The sequence below is a fragment of the Enhydra lutris genome, unplaced genomic scaffold (assembly GCF_002288905.1).
Source record: "Enhydra lutris kenyoni isolate GAN:26980312 unplaced genomic scaffold, ASM228890v2 scaffoldscaffold27, whole genome shotgun sequence".
In the NCBI taxonomy this organism is placed as follows: Eukaryota; Metazoa; Chordata; class Mammalia; order Carnivora; family Mustelidae; genus Enhydra; species Enhydra lutris.
In genome coordinates, this window is record NW_019154111.1 from 22,724,535 (window position 1) to 22,746,261 (window position 21,727).

At 41.0% G+C, this 21,727-nt stretch overlaps 1 protein-coding gene across 1 annotated transcript in view; it reads left to right on the forward strand.

The window, feature by feature from the left end:
* LOC111152046 (cortactin binding protein 2) overlaps positions 1-16,589 on the forward strand; it is a 150,573-nt gene extending 133,984 nt beyond the window's left edge. Inside the window, exons 17-23 of the mRNA XM_022510331.1 lie at positions 1,746-1,924; positions 4,630-4,835; positions 5,491-5,676; positions 7,990-8,053; positions 10,113-10,245; positions 11,229-11,327; positions 15,484-16,589. Of these exons, the coding sequence (XP_022366039.1) occupies positions 1,746-1,924; positions 4,630-4,835; positions 5,491-5,676; positions 7,990-8,053; positions 10,113-10,245; positions 11,229-11,327; positions 15,484-15,687 (1,071 nt within the window). The 3' untranslated portion in view covers positions 15,688-16,589. The remainder of the gene's footprint in view (positions 1-1,745; positions 1,925-4,629; positions 4,836-5,490; positions 5,677-7,989; positions 8,054-10,112; positions 10,246-11,228; positions 11,328-15,483) is intronic.
* The last annotated feature ends 5,138 nt before the right edge of the window (positions 16,590-21,727 follow it).

Sequence of the window (21,727 nt, forward strand, 5' to 3'; positions counted from 1 at the left end):
AGAGCAATTTTAGGTTACATTAAAAATGAGAGGAAGGTACCCAGATTTCCCATATACCCCCTGCTTCCCTACATGTATAATCTCCAGCACTTACCAGAATGATACATTTTTTTTCCACCAAGGATGAACCTACATCGATAAATCATAATCACCCAAAGCCCATAGTTTACCTAAGGGAAAAATGTGGAAGGCCTCATGAATTTGCATGTTATCCTCTGAAAAGTCCCAGTTTTGTTCTGTAGATGTGACACTATTTCAGGTAAAATGGACCTCCCCCACATCCAACTCACTGGTACACATAGTTTGTAAAGGATTTATTTTACTTATTTTGAAAAGAAAGTTCCACGCTCTAAGCTGTGCTCTTTTCTCCACTGTTTGAGAATGGGAATGTGGGGTGTGCTGTGAAGAATAGACAGAGGGGAGGGATAATGCCTTTTGCTTACCAAGAGTCACTTCTAGTAGGTTAGTAAAACAGATTCCTTGGGTACATGTACAGTGGGAATGAATGACTCCTGCAAAACCTCAGAAATCTTGTGACTGCAGAACAGAACCAGATCTTTGGGGGGCACTCAGACATATGCTGGCCCTTGATCACAATTTCTTCCTCCAGTTCCTAAAAGGAGTATCAGAGGCCTTTCAGGACAATACCAGGCATCCTACTAGTATTTAATAATCATTGTAATTTTATTAATAAGTAAATAGTCAGCTGTCATTAATTGTAGTACATGATCTCATTCTTGCTGGAAGAATATCAGAGAAAAACAGTTGTTCCTCTTTTGAAGAGAAGAGAAATTATAAGAGTGCCCAAAGCCTCATGTAACACAGTAATACCGTTTCAACAGAGCTGCTGGGATCACTGAACCACACTTTCATTTTGAGTTGGCTAAATTATATCCCTTCAAGTAGGATATACCCATATTCATAAACTACCCCCAGTCTTAATATCATAATTACTTGGTAAAACCAAGATTTATAGGAATCCCTTTCTGGTAAAATACTGAATTAACTGCTATATCTGACTTCTAAATAATTGAAGAATATTTCTAATACTGAAGAAATCTTTGTCCTTTTGTGAGCCCTCTATACTACAAAAAAGGGACTCTTGATTTTGTAGAACATAATTCTGAAAAGAATTGCTACCATCAGACTATGTATATTACATACTAGCATTTAAAATTGGCATGTTTAAAAATTTGAAAACGAATCTCATTATGCCAGCAGAGCTCTGTACATTTTGATGAAATTATTAGCATTTTAACTGAGACTTTCCTTCTAGGGAAATTTAAATTAATACAAGGTGAACACGCCACAGATCTAGATAGACCATCTTGTCACTTAACCAAATATTGAAATATTTAAGGTCATTCCTTGTTTCATGAAATCAGAATCCTTTTTTAGCGCCTCCTATGTGCAAGGCCCTGTGAAGTGCTCTGTATGCCTGTGGATAATAATGTCTAGCAGAACTGGTATTTAAGAATTTGTGTAAGGTTTCTTAGTCTTCTCACTGCGCTTTTGTGTCTGAACGCTTTCATTTCCTGTGACAAGCCACAGGTCTGTATCCCAGGGAACACACATAATTCTGTGTGTTAGCTGTCCCTCCTTCAGCCACCTAGGTGGCTCAGATGCAGCTGGGGTTTTGTTTTATAGTTTTAAATGTTTCTGTTTTTCATTTTTGACCTGTTAAAAACCGAACGAAAAGCACCGTTCTAAGCCAAGCCCCACGCCGGGCCTCTCTGTCCCTGCAGTTCAGAGGTCAGGTGCCCTCGCCCTGTGATCCCGTGTGCAAGACCGTCGACTGGGCCCTGGGTGTCTGGCGGCAGCTCAACTCCTGCCTGGCCCGCCTGGGCACACCTGAAGCACTTCTCGGGCCAGAGTATTTCCTGTCTTGTCCTGTAGTGCCAGGACATGCCCAAGCGACAGTGAAGTAAGTGGTATTTCTTATTTACCTATTTAAAGCAACACCATGGCCAGTTTGGGATGTGCGAGAGTGAGGAGCTCTGTGCTTCCTGTCAGAGGAGGACCGTGACTCATCCGTTGCTAAGTAGGTCCAGAGGAGACTTCTTTCTGAGGACTAGTAAGTAGCAGTTTCCATCTGTTACAGAAGTTTCACGTCCTGTTCAACATGCAGTGCATTGTTCTCCTGGGAAAGTTTACATGGGAAAGTCATCGAGGACCCTATGACAAAACACAAAAGCTTACATTCTGTTGACGAATTAAAAAGCTTCCTCCTTGGGGCGCCTGGGTGTCTCTGTTGGTTAAGCATCTGACTCTTGATTTCAGCTCAGTTCATGAGCTCGGGCCCTGTGCACTGGGCATGGAGCCTGCTTAAGATTCTCTCTCTCCCTCTGCCCCTCCCCTCTGCTCACTCTTTCAAAAAAATAAAAAGAAAGAAAAGAAAAGAAAAAAAACCCCTTCCTTATTAATGAGACTTAAATACTCACCGTGTTTTCCTTTATAACAGCTTATGAGAATAGACGTATTAGCAATAAAGTTAATGAAATAGAAAATCAAGAGGAAAAAAATGTGTCACAATCCAGCTTAGTAAGTTCTGTGATTAACTGTTAGCATTGATTCTGTACTTTCTGGCATCCTGGGCAGAAGTCCATTTTGGAAAGCAGGGCACACAAATTATCTTCTCTATTGTAACAAATGGTCAATTTCATAACAGCTAATTGGGAGAAAAGGAAGAATTACAATATTAAGATAACAGCATTTTCTTGCTAAAGAGCAGGAATACATTTATTCATGTGATCATCTCTTTTTTCATCAGTATTATGATTGAATTTAAGGCTTTTTCACATCGAGTCTCAGGATTCTTAGGAGCTAATTTGGGCCTTTCCTGTCTGGAGCTCAGTTATTGCCAACAACTACAGAGACTCTGCTCTGAGACGTGTACCCTACTTGCAAGCTGACAAGGTAGGCTGCTGCAGATGCAGAGGCTGGGTTGGAGGCCAAGGCCTCTCTCACTCAGGCGCAGCCTCGGCCTGTGCTCCACATGTACAGTGGTTCTCCTAGCATCTCAGGCCCCGGGTTGGGGGGTGATGGATGCTGACTTTGCATCCCAGCTGCCGAACTCAGGAGCTTAAGAATCCCCCAGGCTCCTAAAGGGGGTGCTAGCAGATCTGTCCACCATTTGCCCTGGCAGGAAAGATCACTTTCATTATGCTATTAAGGAAACAAATCTGCCTTGTGCTCCAGGAGGAGACACTGTCTCTCTCTTCCAAGGCTGTTTGCTATACTAACTAACATCCTTGAAAAGAGAGTCGAGAACCGAAGTGAACACTCGATATGCACACATGCATATTGTCTCCCAACAGCCATGTTCAGGAAGCACTGTTTTTTTTTTTAAACTAAAGCTTAAACCATCTTTACCTCTTAGTACCTTAAGGAGTACCTGTGCAGGTCTGATGCCTGATTTTTGTCTATATTCCCCTCTTATAGTTCCTTTTTCCTCTCGAATTACATATTATTAGACATTAGAAGAGAAGCTTACAATACACAGATGCTTGATACCTGGGTAGAAGTTTTAACAGTCTTGAAAGACTTATGCCAATATGTAATAGCTTTGAAAATTTCGTTATAGCAGGAGATGTGGTTTAGCTTCTACAGCCTTGAAACTAGTGTTTTTTTAAAATGTTGCAACAAAGGAATTTTAATTGCTATTGGATGCCCCAAACTTGGGTAAAGTCCCACTGCTACAGCTGTTACTACAAAGAGTCCATCTGGGGAGACAGCTGGTGACCCCATCCCCGCTCTGCAGAGCTAAGCACACCCACGTGCAGACACTAAGCCTTTGCCTTGGGGTAGACAGATTTCATTTGCCACAGAGTACAAGATCTACCCCAATTTCAGAAATATTAAAATGTATGCATCTTAGTAAGGACATAGGGCATATAAGTTTAAGCTATGTAGACATCAATTTCCAGGAGATCTTTTTTCTAGACCTCTGCCTATAAATTTACTTTCCCTTCCATGTATTTTATTTATGCTTTCATTCAACATATATTTAAGCATTGATTCCTGCTCTCCATGATCTTAGAAGGTAAAAGGAAAGACATGTAAACACTTTCCTTTGTAAAACATCGTATTTTTTTTCAAGATTTTATTTATTTATTTGACAGAGATCACAAGTAGGCAGAGAGGCAGGCAGGGGGGTGGGGAAGCAGGCTCCCTGCTGAGCTGAGAGCCCAATGCAGGGCTCGATTCCAGGACCCTGAGATCATGACCGGAGCTGAAGGCAGAGGCTTTAACCCACTGAGCCACCCAGGTGCCCCTAAAACATCATATTTTTGCGGCAAAGTCAAACATCTTTGATACTGGATAATTTCACTTTTTTATTTGAAAGATGTCATTTATTAGGAAGAGAACGCAAGCCGGGGGAGCGGGAGAGGGAGAAGCAGACTCTCCTCTGAGCAGGGAGCCCGAAGCGGTGCTCAATCTCAAGACCCTGGGATCTGAGCCCAAGGCAGCCGTCTAACTTTGCCACCCAGGCACCCCAATTTCACTTATTTCAAATCTACCTAGGAAAGTTAGTGTATCTGTAGAAACACTTATGTTTTTTCCACGTCCTTCAAACCTGTCCTTTGTGGTGTGACCAGGCCTCACTGCCAACCGCCCTTCTCTTGCAAGGTGGATGGCTAAGCTGTGGAATGCTGTCATCGCACCCAGAGTTCAAGAAGCAGTATTGTCAAGAGCATCTGTGAGAAGACAGCCCGGCCTGGGGCTGACAGCCGCCAGAAACCACCCTAGCCAAGGGCAGCAGGCCGTGGTTAAAGCGGCTCTCAGCATCTTGCTCAATAAGGCGGTGCTGCATGGCTGTCCCCTCCAGAGAGCAGGTACGCGGGCTGGCGCTGGGAGGGGAGGGAAGGAAAGTCACTCTTATGTAATACTTGTTTGAATTCATTTAAGAGAGCTCTTCTTTCTCTCTTCGTAAGTAAAGAAATTATCTCGACCTTAATGTACATTTGACACCGTCGCAGAACTTTTTAAAATTTTTTTTATTTGCCTTTCCTCCTAAAAATTCTTTTATTTAAATTCAGGTAACATATAATGTATTATTATTTTCAGATGTAGAGGTCATTGATTCATCAGTCTTGTATTACACCCAGTGCTCATTACATCATGTGCCCTCCTTAATGCCCATCTCCCCACGTCCCCTCCAGCAACCCTCAGTTTTTTTCCTATGATTAAGAGTCTCCTATGGTTGGTCTCCCTCTCTGTTTTCAGCTTTTCCCCTATGATCCTGTTTTGTTTCTTAAATTCCACACATAAATGAGATCATAGGAGAACTCGCTATTTAAATTATTGGCTCAATAATTCCAGATCTCCAAGTACAATTGGCTGAGTCACAACATCCCTGCTTGGATAGTAAGCACAGCCGTGATTTTGAAGAGTCTTTCTTGGAGAATTGCAATTGTTCTGTTTTACTTGACTGTGAAACCACATGCTCACTGCCTTCTTTTTGGCAAAACACGATTTGTGGTGTTTCAGAGCTGGACCAGCACGTAGCGGATTTCAGAGGAGGAGGTTTCCCTTTATCTATAGTCTCAAGTTACAACAGCTGTAGCAGAAAGAAAGGAGAGAGTGGTGCCTGGAGAAGAGTGAGCACCAGTCCTCGCAAGAAGTCTGGCCGCTTCTCTCCACCGTCCTGGAGTAAGCCGGGCCCGAGCGAGGAAGGTAAGTGAGGCGGCTGTTCTGCCAGGACGAACGTGGGCGCTCGCCCTCTGCTTTCGGAGGGCAGGTATGCTTGTACTTTTCTCACTATGCATTCCGCAAAGTTGGGTTTTTCAGTGCATATTTCCATGGAATGAATAGGGTAGTAGGTACATTTCCAAAAATATTTGGGAGCCCCGTGCCTGGGAAATAATCGTTGGTTTGTGGCATCCACCATCAAATCTATGTAATACGACAGTTGTACTTCGGCATCGTTTTCTCCTTTTCTGTGTCCTCTCTGAGCCAACCTTAAATTTTTTAAAGTATATATAGAGAGATGTCTGATCCCAGTGTAAGGCCTTCGAGAGTGAATCCATTTTACCCATTTCTTTCTCCTGTAAAGACAGCAAACACAAAAATCCCTGCCTTCTTAGGATTTACATTCTCCTAAAATTTTAAACTGATTCAATATAATGGAACATCCTCTCTGAGAAAAAGTTTTCATTCCAACAAGATAAAAAATGTTTATCTCTGGTGTTAGACCTATTCTTTTTGGCTTTGTTAATAGGGTAATCAGTTACTATATGAATTGTCTTCCCTACAGGAAATCCATATTTGAGTAAGAATGAAAAGATGTTCCAAGCTCATATGCATTGTACATTTATTTCTCCTAGATGTAATTTTGGGTCTTCAGGAGGCCCTCCCACCCCCAACATACCCTGTTATGTATAATTTCATGCCCACTTTAATAGTAGTAGAGTTTGTAAAAGAGAATATGCCTAAAAATCTTAAAACATGAAAAATTGCTTTTGTTCATTCATGTGTCTTCATACTTAAAAAATCCATAAAATGCAAGCTTAATATTAACACATGCAGTTTTGTTATTACCCCATGCGTGTGAACTGTGATTTTTTTTTTAAATGATTGAATGGAAAGTCACTAAATGAGAGCTTACTTATAAATACATAGCAGTCACCTTAAAAAAGTATAATAGGACATATTCTGATTCTAAGAGCTTGTCCTAACTTCCCAGAGTTAGAGTGTTGGATCCAGGGAGTAGAGTCATTACATGTCAGCCCCCTCCTATGGCCTGGAGACTCCCAGGGGGACATCTGCAGTAAGGATTGTACCTTCCACTTACTTGTTTATTCCTCTGTGTAGTGCAAAAGAGCTCTCAGATAAGGATTAGCATCTCCATTTCCAGGTAACAAGACTGAGGTTCAGAAACTGTTGGCTCTCTGTCCCTATCACCTCTCCTGGCACCACAGGGATCCACAATCCATGTTTTTGTTTCTTTCAAGTTTGATGCTGTTTTCCTCCATCCATGCCCCTGTAATCCCATGGTACGTGGACTAATCCATAAGCACTCAGATATGGGAGACCCACCCAGGCTCTTCACTGTCATTTCTGAGTTTATTACAATTATCTGTAGGGTTTAAGACCAGCCTCTGGCTTGAGCCAAATAATTATCTAAACAATATGCATGGTCAGTGTATACACTAGAGTTGACAAAATCAATAAAGTGAATGTGAATTTACAATAATATTAAGTCCAACTCAGAAAACTTATGTAAAATATTAAAAAGTTAAATTACTGAATATAAATATAAAATCATAATTTCATATTTTAGAACTATTTGATATATCAAATAAATTCTTAGAAATATGAAACCACATTAAAAAAGATAAAATTGTATGTAACTAGGATATTTAATTTTTTATAATGGTAAGTTTTTATCCCAATAATTACATTTGATATTACAGTGTTTGGGTTGATACTGGTTTGATGCCATTATTTATCAAAATAGAAACCACTTTGCATTCTACACTGGTAACTATGGGTTATCATAAAGTTCCATGAAGACAAAGCCTCTTTTTCTCCTGACCCAAAACAGAAAGGCTATGGTGATGGCAGGTCACGGGCTTCAGGAGACAGGGACCAAGCCTAGGCACCTGTTGGGTCATTAGGGAAATCTGCTAGCCACCCTTTCTGACAACAAAAGTATGGGCAAAGAAATTAGTATAGAGATGGTCTCTGATGATCTCTTCCTGAAGTTATATTAAAATCAACTGTTCAAAACCATTCTTTAGAGATAATTTGTGCTAGCAGCATTCATATAATTTTAGAAGAGGGACCATTTATTTATAAAAGCAATCCCTGTGCAGGGAGCTCCATTCCTGCGCCACTGCCCTGAGGAGAAACTCCTCAAGAGATGGATTCAGTCCCAAAACAGTATCAAACAGAGTCCAAAGTCTGTTTCTTTTAAATACAGAGTTCAAGATGCACAGGGACAATGATTGATTCTATTGAAAATGATGACATTTTTTCTTTAAACAGGTATCAAAATTAAAGCTATATCTCAGTTGAATTATAACAGAAATGCTTCTCTGTCAAAACAAAAGTAAGTTTCCCTTTAACTTGTACAAATAAAACCTGTATTGTTTGCTGTATCTATAATGCTGTTAATATATTTTTTTTAAAAAAGGTCTTTCAAATGCTAGTGTTAAACTGATCTAATGAATGAATATATAATGGTAGGAAGAGTTTCCCTCGGAGGTTCTTTGGTCTAATAATCAAACTGACACATAAGACAAAGTGCCAGAAGAAAAATGAGTTTGAGTTCCTGGGTCTGGGAGTCCCAAAGGTAAGAGACTGAAGGGTGAGTCAGGCAGTTGAGGTCTGTGTTCCCATCCTGAGCTAAGGAATGGGATAGGGGCCTGGGGCTTCAAGGCGAGGGGCTGACCCACAGGAGAGTAAGAGCAGGTGCTTGGCCTGCCAGACAGGTGCGTATTTCAGATAAAAAAACTTAGCTCTGGAAGTAGCTGTTTATAAATTCTAAATCCTCTTCGGTACTTAAGGGAGAGGTAAGTTTTCCTTGAGTCATCTGGATCTAGATTGACTTCAGATCAAAATAACCCACAGGCCAAAGTGACATATTTTGGGAGAGCTTATTCTCCCCTTCATATCAAATCTAAAAAACATATTCTTGGGGCGCCTGGGTGGCTCAGTGGGTTAAGCCACTGCCTTCGGCTCAGGTCATGATCTCGAGGTCCTGGGATCGAGTCCCGCATCGGGCTTTCTGCTCAGCGGGGGGCCCGTTTCCCCCTCTCTCTCTGCCTGCCTCTCTGCCTACTTTTGATCTCTCTCTGTCAAATAAACAAATAAAATATTAAAAATAAATAAATAACATATTCTTTAAGCTTAATGTAACTTAACATAAAACTTTTTTTGCTTTTACTTTGTTGAAAAGGTTAGAAATACTAAATGCTGTTGATATCACCTTTGGGATTTGGGGTCACTGATTCCTGTGTTTGGATCTCAATTTTCACAGCTTAGAGACTATAACTATATGTATTACACAGGCCAGATTTTCTTACGAGGAAGATTGTGGCTTTTTCTCTGTCTATAACACGAGTGCTATAATGCCCTCTTACGGATAGGTGACTTTTATACCCACAGTAGAGAAAACAAAAAGGGTTTCATTTTTTTTTTTTTAAGATTTTTATTTATTTATTTGTCAGACAGAGAACACAAGTAGGCAGAGAGGCAGGCAGAGAGAGAGGAGGAAGCAGGCTCCCTGCTGAGCAGAGAGCCCGGTGCGGGACTCGATCCCAGGACCCTGGGATCATGACCTGAGCCGAAGGCAGAGGCTTCAATCCACTGAGCCACCCAGGCGCCCCAGGGCTTCATTTTTTTAATCAAACTTGATCATTAATGCATTTGACATAAAGATACGATAAAATCCTCCATTTGTGAACTTTTATAAACAGGTTTTAGATGACCAATATTTTAAAATGAAACATGGTTTTAGGTGCTGTTTAAAGTTATCATTTTATTACGTTTCTCCTAGGGAATTATTTCAGCTTACAAATTTTGAGGTGCAAAGGATGATTTGGTTAATCATAGAACAAATGTTTGGGCACTGTGTAAATAGCTCTCCATTGTAACCCAATAAAGTGTGTGTCCTGTCACTGGACAGGTACCATTTAGAACCAAGTTCACAGAATTGCAGGAGGGAGAAGTGTAAAGAAAGAAGGTAGATAAAGGAAACCATAACACACGTTTCTTTTGACCAGGCGCACAGCTGAAGCCATTCTAGAGGGCGGCCTATGTAATTTCCCCAGTAATTCCATCATGTAGATTACCCAGAAACTGAAGTGTTATGGGAAGCAAAGAAAAAGAAAGAAAATATGACCGTGGCCATGTTGCTAGTAAGTGGTAGAGCCAAGTTTGTTCTAGGGTATCACATTGCCCCCTACTTCCTCAGTGTTTCATGTCATAGTTTCATTTAGACTTGGAGAAAGGGAAGGAAAGGAGACTGGAATGTTCTAAACCAAGTAGATTTCTCCACGAATAAAATTTTGAGCAGGAGATGCCGAAATCCTGTGAGTGAATTTTGCCATCAAATGACAGATTCTTTTATAGGATATTTAAAAACTCCTTTCTGAACTTTGTATTAGGTCTTTAGAGAACGATCTATCATTGACATTGAATTTGGAACAGAGACTCTCTCTGGGTTCAGATGATGAAGCAGACCTTGTCCAGGAACTGCAGAGTATGTGCTCCAGCAAATCTGAATCTGACATAAGCAAGGTAAGCAGCCCAGAGGGGTTAAGACACAGTTTGGCTCCCCGACCAGGAAAGAGATTCCTTAGAGCCAGAGCCTAACACACATTCCCACCCAGAAAGAAATTCCTGATTGACTAGTATGGCTAATCAAACCCTCCTTGCCTTGCTTAAGAAATATATTTTCCAAAATATCTTTTATATAATAAAGAAGTTGTGAAGTACAGCCTGCGTTCTGTAACTCCTCTGAAAGACCGGAGGTTAAAATCGCATGTTGATTGCATTAGCTCAAATTACACCTTCCCGAGGCTTTTCTTCCTTTTGTTTTCTCTACTGTGGGTATAAAAGTCACCTATCCATAAGAGGGCATCACAGCACTCATGTTATAGACAGAGAAACAGCCACAGCCTTCCTTGCAAGAAAATTTGGCCTGTGTAATGCATATAGTCTCTAATCTGTGAAAATTGAGATCCAAATAGGGAATCAGGGACCCAGAATCTCAAAGGTGGGGTCAGCAGCATCGAATTCAGCTTGCTTTGGCACTCTGTCAGCTGTAGCAAATTGAACCAGACGTCCTTGATCAATGCCTTTTACTTGATAGGAAGGATAAGAAGGTAGTTGCAATGTAGAGGTTCCACTGAAACTCTTACATCCTAATCTCTGGGGCACAGGTGAATTGACAGCCTAGAATAACCTTTTGCCAGGAATGAGCTAAGATATTTACACAGTGGAAAAAGGGAATGATTAGAATCTTACAATTTTGCTAGGACAGATTCTTTTTTTTCTATAGGGCTCATCTGGTCATCTTTTGATTTAGAGATGATTTCTTATGCATTTTCTTATAGTTTCACTTAAAGCCTTGGAGTCTGTTGTGAGTAGTACAGGCCTTGAGGGTGTGCTCACAGAGCCCCTGAGGGTCAGAGAAAAAGGTAACACAGAGATTTTCTGTAGTGACTTTAAGTTGTGCCTTGAGTGTGTACCTGTGACTTGATAATTGGTCTTTTTTCCAGATTGCTGATTCCAGGGATGATTTAAGGAGGTTTGATAGTCCAGGGAACAACCCTGCCTTTTCAGCAACTGTTAATCCAAGAATGCCAGTGTCACCGAAGGTAAGTGCCCATTTTCCTGCAAAATGAGACAAAAAAGGATTGCTATGGAATGGACTCCCCAAATCTTCTTTCAGTGTGAATCACGAATTATATTTCAGCCACAGCTGTGAAAAGAGAAGTAAAGGTAAGTGTATTTAGTAGTTAATCAAGGTTAGAAAGATCACTGTTTATTAGATAATAGCTTAGAAGAATGATATAAAAAAGTATAATGTGTGTCAAAAGTAGATATAATATGACTTCTGTCTTGGTTCTTCTATTTTAAAATATATTCATTTGAGAACCTTTAAAATTTCCTGCATTTTAGAATTCTAACAGGCTAAATAATATAAAGTCCTTTTAGGGGTACCTGGGGGGGGGGGGGGCTCAGTCAGTTAAGCATCTGCCTTCAGCTCAGGACCTGATCCCAGGATCCTGGGATCAAGGGCTGCATTGTGCTCCCTGCTCAGTGGGGAGTCTCCTTCTCCCTCCCCCTGCTTGTACTCTGTCAAATAAGTAAAAATCTTTTTTTTTTTTTTTTTTAAGTCCTTCTTCAAAAAGTTCTGTGTCTTAACTTGCCATAGCATGCATTGGTTTCCATGAGATACTTTCCTTTAAAAACAAGTCAGAATGGCAAGTGGCAGAGCCAGGATTTCAATAGACTTCATGAACTTCTCAAGATAACTCCTATGATTGGTTAATCAGTGCCAAGAGATGGCCCAGCGCGGTACTCCTGGGTGAACAGAAACAATATGATGACTTCTTACCCAGTAGTAATTTTGCGAGAATGCAGGTTTCATAGAGACATTTTAGTAAGAGGTGGTCTGTTCACCCAGTCACATGGAGTGTGTGGTTCACATCCTGTTCTCAACCTCTCCCATGGCGGCTTAGGAAGACCTGGGACGGGGAGGGTTGCAGAGGGAAGAATTATGAAGTGAGCATGCTGAGACTACTAAATTATTCATCAGCTGCTCACCACAGCCCCTGTTCTCCCACTGTTTCATGAGCTTCTAGTCCCAATTAGTTACATGTGAGTGGTGGGTTTTGGGAGAAGAAAGAAGGTGGGAAGCACTGGCAAGGCTGAGATCCCAAATGAAAAATACATAACATGATGATCTGTGAAGAAGAACATCACCTTCCTGGTTCACACTATCACCATGTCTGTCTCCCCAACGGAACTGTTTAGAAAGCACAGCAAACACATAATTTGGAGAGCATGTAAGGGACAGTGACCTAAGGAGGGGATGTGGAGTCCCCATTGTGAATTCTGGCTGGAAAACCTTTTGGTCAGGAGCTGCCCCTCCTCCACACATTTCTTGGGCCTCCAGGACCACTCTATAGGGTTCTTGTGGAACATTCAGTCCATGCAAAGGCCACAGAGGTGTGGAAAGAACCCCGAACCACTATTTCTCCACAGGGCCAAGTGACTTTCCTATATCAAAATGTTGACTGGTAGTGACCAACTGGCATTGTTTAAATATCTAATGAAGACAAGGTTTCGTACTCCTGTTTGTCTGTCACAGTACTGGTTGCCCCAAGAAAGTACTATCCACAAAAAATAGTACTGAAAGTGGGATATGCTCAGGGAAACTCAGGACAGCATTGTTTTAAAAAGAGGCCTTTAAAAACATATGTCCTTTTACACCGTCTGGGCTCTTATAAAGGCATCATGGGGTGGGGCTGAGGTAGGTATTAGGACAGTTCCCTCTGCTTCGCAGCACACTGAACACAGGTGAAGGGGCTCCGCTAGGGCAAGGAGGTGTCTTTCTTAGAACCTGCCAGCAGAGGGCAAAGTAACACATTTGACAGCCTTCTGAAACTTGGTAGGCTCATTTCTTTTCTATCCTGATAAACTCAGCTAGCATTTCTTGGTTAGATGCCCGGTTTCTTCTGTTATCAGGAAGTAATTCTTTTTAAAGAGCTCTCTGGGCTAGTTGCAATCACTTTCGACAGTCATCATTTCTCACAACAGAATTCCTTACTGCTCCAACAGTAAGGGAAAGTAGTGGGGTGTATTAATCTGGTGGCAGGTTAGCCTTCTAAATTAAAAACAAATGCCCATATTTAAATCACGAATACAACAGATGCTGATATGTTTTCTTCTCATGGAAACCAAGTGACTCCCCGAAAGCAGAAGTTCCCATCTTTGCATGATGAAATCCACTTGAGGATTTTGTTTTTAAACCCCAGTGACCAGATCATGCTCCCTGCCGTCTCTAGAGGTTCTGATGTCATTGGTACGAGGGGCAGCTTGCACTCTGGGGTGTTTAAAAGCTCACTGGTGATTCTGAGGCGCAGCCAGTGCTCTAAGACAGCTTTGATCTGGCCCTCCATTTTGTCCAGCCTCTTTGTTTCTAAATGTGTCTTTAGATGGGTTGATAGACCTTTATGTAACTTATTTTTACATATAATCCACTATTTCTACACCATCCTCCACACCTTCCTGTCTTAACCCTTTCTCTCTCGTTCACCTGTCACACCCATACTCATACTCCTCAAAGATCCAGCTCACGGCCCTTTTCTCTACAGTGTTTCCCAAACTGGCTCCGACTTCCCCAACTAGAGAGCAGGGATTATAGTATCCTCCTGGTTTCTAGCCGTGAGTCAATATTAAATGAATGAATTGCTCTAATTTAACAATCTTACTTTAAAATTTAATTTAGGTGCAGTACCTTTCTATACAAACTAGTAGTTATCAATGTTGTACATATTAAGCTCAAAGATAAGTAACATTCTGTGTTTAATAGAACTTTTGGGTTGTAGCCCAGAAAGTATTAACACCCTGAAGTCTCCTAGTCCCAGGCTCTCATACTGCTCAGCCTTAGGGACAACACCTCAACACCTGGGCTTAGCTGCTCCAGGGCAGGAACCTCCTGTGTTTCAGTCATGGGCCCTGTTTTACAGTCCCAGCCTTAATGGTCCCTGGTCCTCAAGAAGGCAGAGCAGTTCTCAACACCCCAGGCATGTTTAGCTTCACGGGAAGCTTCTTGTTTACTTCATGTCAGCATTTCCTGTCTCAGACCATGAAGATACGCCACCCAGCCACCCTTCACCTTCATGGTGCAGACGGTGAGGTGAACCAGCAAAGAACGCCACGTATCAGCTTTTCTCTCCCTGAGCCCTGACACTTCAAGAATTCCCTCCCCCTGCTCAGAGGTTGTGTATACCACCCAGCTGGCTTTACTACAATATGCCATTTCTTCTAAATATATTGTATGTGTTGAGTTTCCTGGTGTTTTAGACCAAATTATAAGTGGGGCTTGGTTTTACTAGGCCCAGCGCTAAGTCCCATTTTCCAGATTTAAGAACATACCCAGGGGAGTTCCTGCCAGGGGAGTCCACACAGTTACTTTCCTTTCTTACTTACTTTTCCTTTAAAAGCCACATTAACTGTTTTGCCTGTTAAATTCTAGTTTTACATTGTAAATCTTTTAATGGTTACATTCCTGTTTAGTTGCATTAAAGGAGAGAAAATCAGTATGAACTGCTTGAGAGGCATGGGGAGCAGCTCATAGAGGAGGCCTTCCTTTGTGTGGGTTGGTTGGCAGAATTTTAGACACTCTAGAGGGCAAACATCTTGAGCAGAAGATGGGAGCCTGAGATCCGGCCGAGTGTCATCGCTCTGAGACTGGGGACAAATCATGTCGCCTGTGCAGCTCTGCAGCTGTGGGCGAGCCTTGACGCCCTAGAAGGGAAGCCCCATTGTCAGAGCACAGATGTTCTCTGCTCTAGGAGAAACCACCAGAGCAGGGCTCCTGTCTTGTAGCTCAACTGCTAATGCATATTTTTTGAGCACTTACTGTGTAGTGTCGAAGAGACCAGAAAAGTTAGGTGACTCACCAGAGGTGATAGACTTCAATGTTGTGCAGCTCCCTACAAAGACAGCAGCTCTGGCCAATCCAGTTTGGGGATGTCTTCAGGGCTAGGACTTCAGGAAGCTCGCAGACTCCGACATTCGATTCGTGGAGTCTTGATGCCAGGAAGGGCCTAAATGAAAATCAGGGGGTGGGTCTGGAGGAAGCTAATCCTTAAGCCTCTGCTCTCCGTAGGCTGCTGTTTGGTTTTGCAGGAGAAACTCCTCCATGCTGGGGCAGAGACCCAGAGCAGGAGGAAAGAACCGCTGCTAGCCGTTGGCGGCCAGGTCAGACATGACCGGCTTGTTCTGTTCTCTTCTCTCCAGGAGGTCAGTCCTTTCAGCAGCCACCAACCGACAGAATGCAGCAGCAGCCAGTCGAAGATTGAGCTGGGTGTTTCGAGAGTTAAATCTTTTCTTCCTGTTCCTCGAAGTAAAGTCACCCAGTGTTCCCAGAACACCAAAAGAAGCAGCAGCAGCAGTAATACAAGGCAAATAGAAATCAACAACAACTCAAAAGAAGAGATCTGAAACTTCCACAAAAACGAACAAGTAGAAAAACCAAACAAATAGGCCTGCCTACAATCGTCTCACTCTTAACTTCTGTATATTTCACACAGAAAACAAGGACAAGATGTAAATACCTTTAAATGAAGGCAATGTTTTCACTGTAATATAAAGTATGAGTGCGGGACCACTATTCAATTTTTTTTGTAAAGAATGTATTTATAACCAACGTTTTTGTTTTTGTTTTTTCTTTTTTCTTTCCAGTTCTGTAGGATTGAACTTCAATACCAGGAGGTGATGCCAACTTTTCAAGTAGTTTTATAATAGAAATATTGTAATAGTTTTAATCCACATGTTCAGGGGTACTAGAACTGTCAGTGTACTGTATATGTATATATATGTATATATGTACATTTAACAAAGTCCAGGAACCATATTGCATACATGTTATAAAATGTACATGGTCTTTTAAATAGAGATCATAACTTTATGTTCACTTGAATGACTAGAATGAGGCAATAACAAATCATTTCTAAACAGTTACTTTCCATTAAAAGCCATATTAAGTATTTTGCCTGTTAAATTCTAGTTTTACATTTTAAATCTTTTAATGGTTACATTGCTGATTGGTTGCATTATGTATATTTATGCTTATGAGTTTGCATTATGACTCCTATAAAATATGAAATTATATAATGCAATAAAAGTGTTATCTTTCTTACAAAAGTTTTGTACCTAAGTGAATATAAAACTGCAAATGCTTCAATAAATTAATTTAGAGTTAACTCCCTTTTCGATTTAATTCTAGTAGCACAACTGGTAAAAGTTGATAATATTTTCTGGAAGTGTTTCTTCAAAAATTACTAAGGAAATGGCATATACAACTCAGAGTTAAAATGCTTTGACGTCAATAAAATACTGATTTAGTGAAACAATTTTGCTGTAGTTTCTATCTATAGCTCTTAGTAGTTTATCCATGCAATGGAGATTTGTGTTCAGGTATAATATGTGTTCTCCCTGTTGGTATTTCACTAGCTGTTCACAGAAAGGCCCACCCCTGTTAGAAAGGGTTAAATAAAAAGTTTAAGTGGAGGTCTAAGAGTTAGGTGTTCAGTGAACAAAACATCTTTTTCTCTCATAAATATCCCCCAAAAGGTATGATTTTGTACCAAGAATTATTTACTTGTCTAAGACTATTATAAGCCCTCTCTTGACCAGAATGGCTACTTACATTGAAACACACACATATACACTGAATCTATTGAACTTTACAAAAAGATCTGCAAATATCTTAACGGGTGGTTAAGATTATGCCGCAAGGGGTGAATCAGAGAGGCTCTGTCTAACAGGGAAGAACTCGATTCCAACACGTGTCGGCCTTCTGCCTGGGCTTCGTCTGAACAGGGCGAATCCTGGGGGTGTTCAGCTCTGACCTCTGCTCAGGGAAGGGTGCGGGGTGGAGGGGGTGGGACTAGAGCAAGGGACAGAGGGTGGAGAGAAGAAAGAGGCCAGGGGATCTAGTCTTAGGCTTCAACACACTCCTTTGAGCTGGACTCAAATCCTTAGTGCCGTGGTGGCATTTGATAACTACTCATGTTTTCACAGACTGAAGAACGCTCCCCAAATCAGAGACCAGGACACCTAGAGGGAGGTGGCTCTAAGGAGGGATTCCTCCTGCTTATGTACGCCTGCTCAGATGACATCCATTTTGAATTCCCAAGTATTCTGTTTTATCTTAGGGCTTCTCTGAAACTAAAGATCCCATTAGAGTACTCAGGCACCAGAGAAAACCAAACCAAATTCAAAATGCGTGATGAATAGAGCTTATAGTGACTGATCCATACAGCTTCGATCTGTCAGTATCACTCAGCGTGCAGACTGCAAGAGGTCTAAAGAGGTCATTTAGCTCGGGGTCTTTCAAAATACAGGTAGAGATCTAATGGATCATTATATCAATTTAGTGAGTCACAACTAGCAGTTTTTAAAAGTAGAATGGAAAATGTCACTACGTCATAGTGTCCATCAATCCAAGTAAAAGTTTATGACGCTTTTGTTTCCGTGACGTACATGTAAACATGAATGTGCTGGGCTGAGATGTGAGGCATAGTTTCCTGCGGGTCATGGCCACAAATTTTTTTTTTTTTTTTTTAAAGATTTTATTTATTTATTTGACAGAGAGAGATCACAGTAGACAGAGGCAGGCAGAGAGAGAGAGGGAAGCAGGCTCCCTGCTGAGCAGAGAGCCCGATGCGGGACTTGATCCCAGGACCCTGGGATCATGACCTGAGCCGAAGGCAGTGGCTTAACCCACTGAGCCACCCAGGCGCCCCAGCCACAAATTTTTCAAAGTCAATACAATATAAGGGAGCCTACGGGTGGGGGGTAGCGTGGGATAAGAAGGTCTTCGATGATCAACTGCCCTGCGGCTGAATTAAGCACTGCCAGGTCTTGGCTGGCTGGTCTAACTCAAGTTACTTAATTTCTTTAATGCAGTTTTCTCAGTAGGAGACTAGGGAGGGTCATGACAACACTGCAAGTTGTTCAGGAGCATTAAATGAGGTAACACAAGCAAGCGTTCCTACTCCTCTCCCTCTTCATAAAATAAGGGATCTTCCATCTCCTTGTGGCGTTCCAACATCTTTTTGAAGTATAATCAGTTCACAAATACTGAGGGTTTAAAATCTGATGCTCCTAATAGAGCTGCAAGTTGTATGAAACAAGTGAGAGAGATGTAAGTGCGGACTATTAACTATAAAATGCACCGGCAATTTCCATTTTCCTTTTCTGTGAACTTGAAGGTGTCTCCAAATTAGACTACCTTATTTCGCAGTTGCTTACATAAAAGAAAACAAGGAGAGGCTTCACAAAAGTGGATTAAGTAGCCGATTTGAGAGACAGGTTGAATTTTTAAAAATGCGATATTTTTTTCTTTGCAGTTAATACCTAATAACTGAAAATCAAGTTCAGTTGGCTAGCCCTAGCCATCGCCTGACTTAGTCGCCTGTTATGAACAATTATGACCCATTATAGCAAAGTCAGTCTGAAGTTATGGGATACTTTCTGAATTCTATGCTGCCCCTTTTACAAGATCCATTTTTCTCAGGGAACATCCCACAAACATCAAAAGAGTAAATCAGTGAACAGATATCCTTTGTTTGGTTTGGACTATAAACAAATATGTTTAGTTGCAGACTAAGATGTCTGTTGAATGTTAATTAGAGGGGACTATGGAAATACATTGAGAACAGATATGCAGTTAATGGTGAAGGTAACACTGGAATATCAGGAGCCATGTCCTCAAATTCTGGCCACAAAGCTAAGATGACACTTTCTATCTCTAGGTTTCAGTATCCTCAGTGGGAAAAAAAATTAGAGCTTTTTCTTACTCCCCAGAAGAAAAGCACAACAGAAAATCAGAAACCCTGTTAGTTGTTCCCATACATTTCGATACCTTAAAAGAGTATTAGCTAACCATACTCTGAACATGGTTTGGGTTATATTTTAAGGAAATCAAGAATATATTTCTCCTTAGCTAATTCAAAAATAAGTTTGTTCAGAGTGGCTTCAGATCTTCATTTATTAAAGTGATACTAAGTGCTTGGGACCTGGGATAAAGTGTTAGGATGTGCTGGAAGCCACTCAGCTTGGAGCTTACAGCCTATTGGGGTGAGAGAGTGAGTAAATACACAAAACAAAATAACTTCATATTCCATGTGTTCTGTAAAGGAAACCAGTAGCACAATGTGACAGAACACACTTGGGAAAGGTCATGGAGGAAGGATATCTTTAGGGAAGATTAGTTCAAGGAAAAGTCTTCAAGGACCTAACATTTACTCTGACACCTGAAGAATGAAAGGGATCTAGAGACATAGGAGTCATGGGTTATGGAACTGGCAACTGCCCTAAGGAAGTAACAGGAAGGAGCCTTAGGCTTGAAACACATTCCACCAAGGGAAGAACTAAAAGGGATGAAGGTGGATGGTGTGGCAGCGAGTGTAGGCTCTGCTAAGAATCTGTAGCACAATGAGAAGTCACTGAAGAGTTTTAAGCTAATGTCAGGCATTGATTTATATTTTTAAAAGACTGTTTAGAGAGATTGGTGCTGTTCCCCAAAAATGTAATATTAGCCAAAAATGTGAACCACATACATATTTTTAAGCTTTCTAGTAGCCATACTTTAAAAGGTGAAATAATGTTTATTTAACCACTACATCCAAAACATTATCTTAAAAAGTAATCAATATAAAAAAATTGAGATATCTTACATTATTTTTTCAATCTAAGTCTTTGACATATAGTAAATTTCATAGCAAAAATGAAGACAAAGTATTTTTAGATGAAAAAAAAACCCCAAAGAACAAAAAACAAAACAAAACAAACAAATTTGCTGTCCTCAGCTCTCCACTCCAAGAAATACCAAAGGAAGGTTTTCAACTGATTCCTGATAAAAATGTTTAACTTACCCCCCAAAATGAGCAATGCTAGAAATGATACACATGGGAAATAAAATTATTTTTAAGTTATCTAAAAGATCATTGCTCAAAAGGAAAAAAGTAATAATTAATGAATGGCGTTTATAACCTAAATAGAAGTAAATATATGACAAAGCATAAGGGATGGGACAGGAGAGAAATGGAAGTAACTGTGCTAAGTTTCTTAGATTATCCCTGAAATATTATAATATTATTCAAAGGTACAAGGTAATAAGTTAAATATTCATATTGCCAACTAGAAAAACTAAAATTAAAAACTTTAAAACTAAAATTGAAATAAAAACTAAACTTAAAAAGATCCTATGGTTCATGGATTGGAAGAATTATTGTTGCAATTTCCAAATCATCCAAAGCCATCTACAATTCAGTACAATCCCTAACAAATTCCAATGTCACGCTTTACAGAAATTAAAAAAAAAAAAAAAGTCTAAAATTTGCATCGTACCACAGAAGACCTTGAATAGCCAAAGCAATCCTGAGAAAGGCAAAAAAGCTGAGGCATCATACTAATTTCCAACTATATTGCAAAATTACAATAATCAACACAGTACTGGAGTCTGGTTCCAGATGGTGATATAAGAAGATCCTGAACTCACCTCCTAACATTGGTTCACTGAGTCTACAGCTATATTTGGGGCAATTTCTTCTTTAAGAAGGAAAGAAAGAACGAACAAACAAACTGGTGGTGCAACTCTTTCACATGGAGCAAACAACAGAGAAAGTAAGAAGGTCTGAGGCACAACCTCACCATAAACTCCACCCTTGGCAGAATGAACCAAAGTTGAAACGGAACTCAAAAGCCAGAGCTTCTCCCTGAGGAATGAAGGAAGAGAAGAGAGGAGTCTGGTGGCTGCAATCTCTGTGCTCTCCTCTGCCTGCTCCAGCTTGGTGTCTTACAGACACCCTGATTTTACAGCTGCTGCCAAAGAACACCTTTACATTGCCTGGCGCTGGGGACCCAGTGCAGCTTGTGCTGGTGGGTCCAACAGGACTGTAACTGAATGCAAAAAGGGTTTTTAAACAACTACCACCCCAGGACACAGGAAACAGACCCTGGAAGATTTTAAATTTATCATCATAGCCTCAGTCTTACAGGCAGGCTTCTATCCAAAAACACATCCATGGGCTGACTGTAAACCTTTCCTGAGGCCTTGGAGGCTGGGTGATATCTCCACACTCTCATTCCACTGCATTCCAAAACACCAACACTAGTTTGTGGGGCTGCAATCCAGGAGATACTCCTTGATCACCAGGCTCTGGTGGCCAGGGGTCTGGTATTCCTGGTTTCCCAGGACTGTAACAGTTCAAGAGACCATTCTTGGCAGGCTACTATTCCCAAGGAACAGCATGGAGAGCAGAGTGAAACATCCCCAGCCTTTCTGAGAAGTCTACTTGCTAGTCCTAGAGCTTTGGCCTTAGGGGAAGGTTTCAAGATTGGCACACACCTAGAGACTACACAAATACTCTCCGGGTGTGTAGATCAGGGGATACAACTATTGGGAACTATTAAAAATTAAATAGGCTGCTTGTACAACCACAAAGTTCTGAGAGTCAACCAAGAGCTAGGGCAG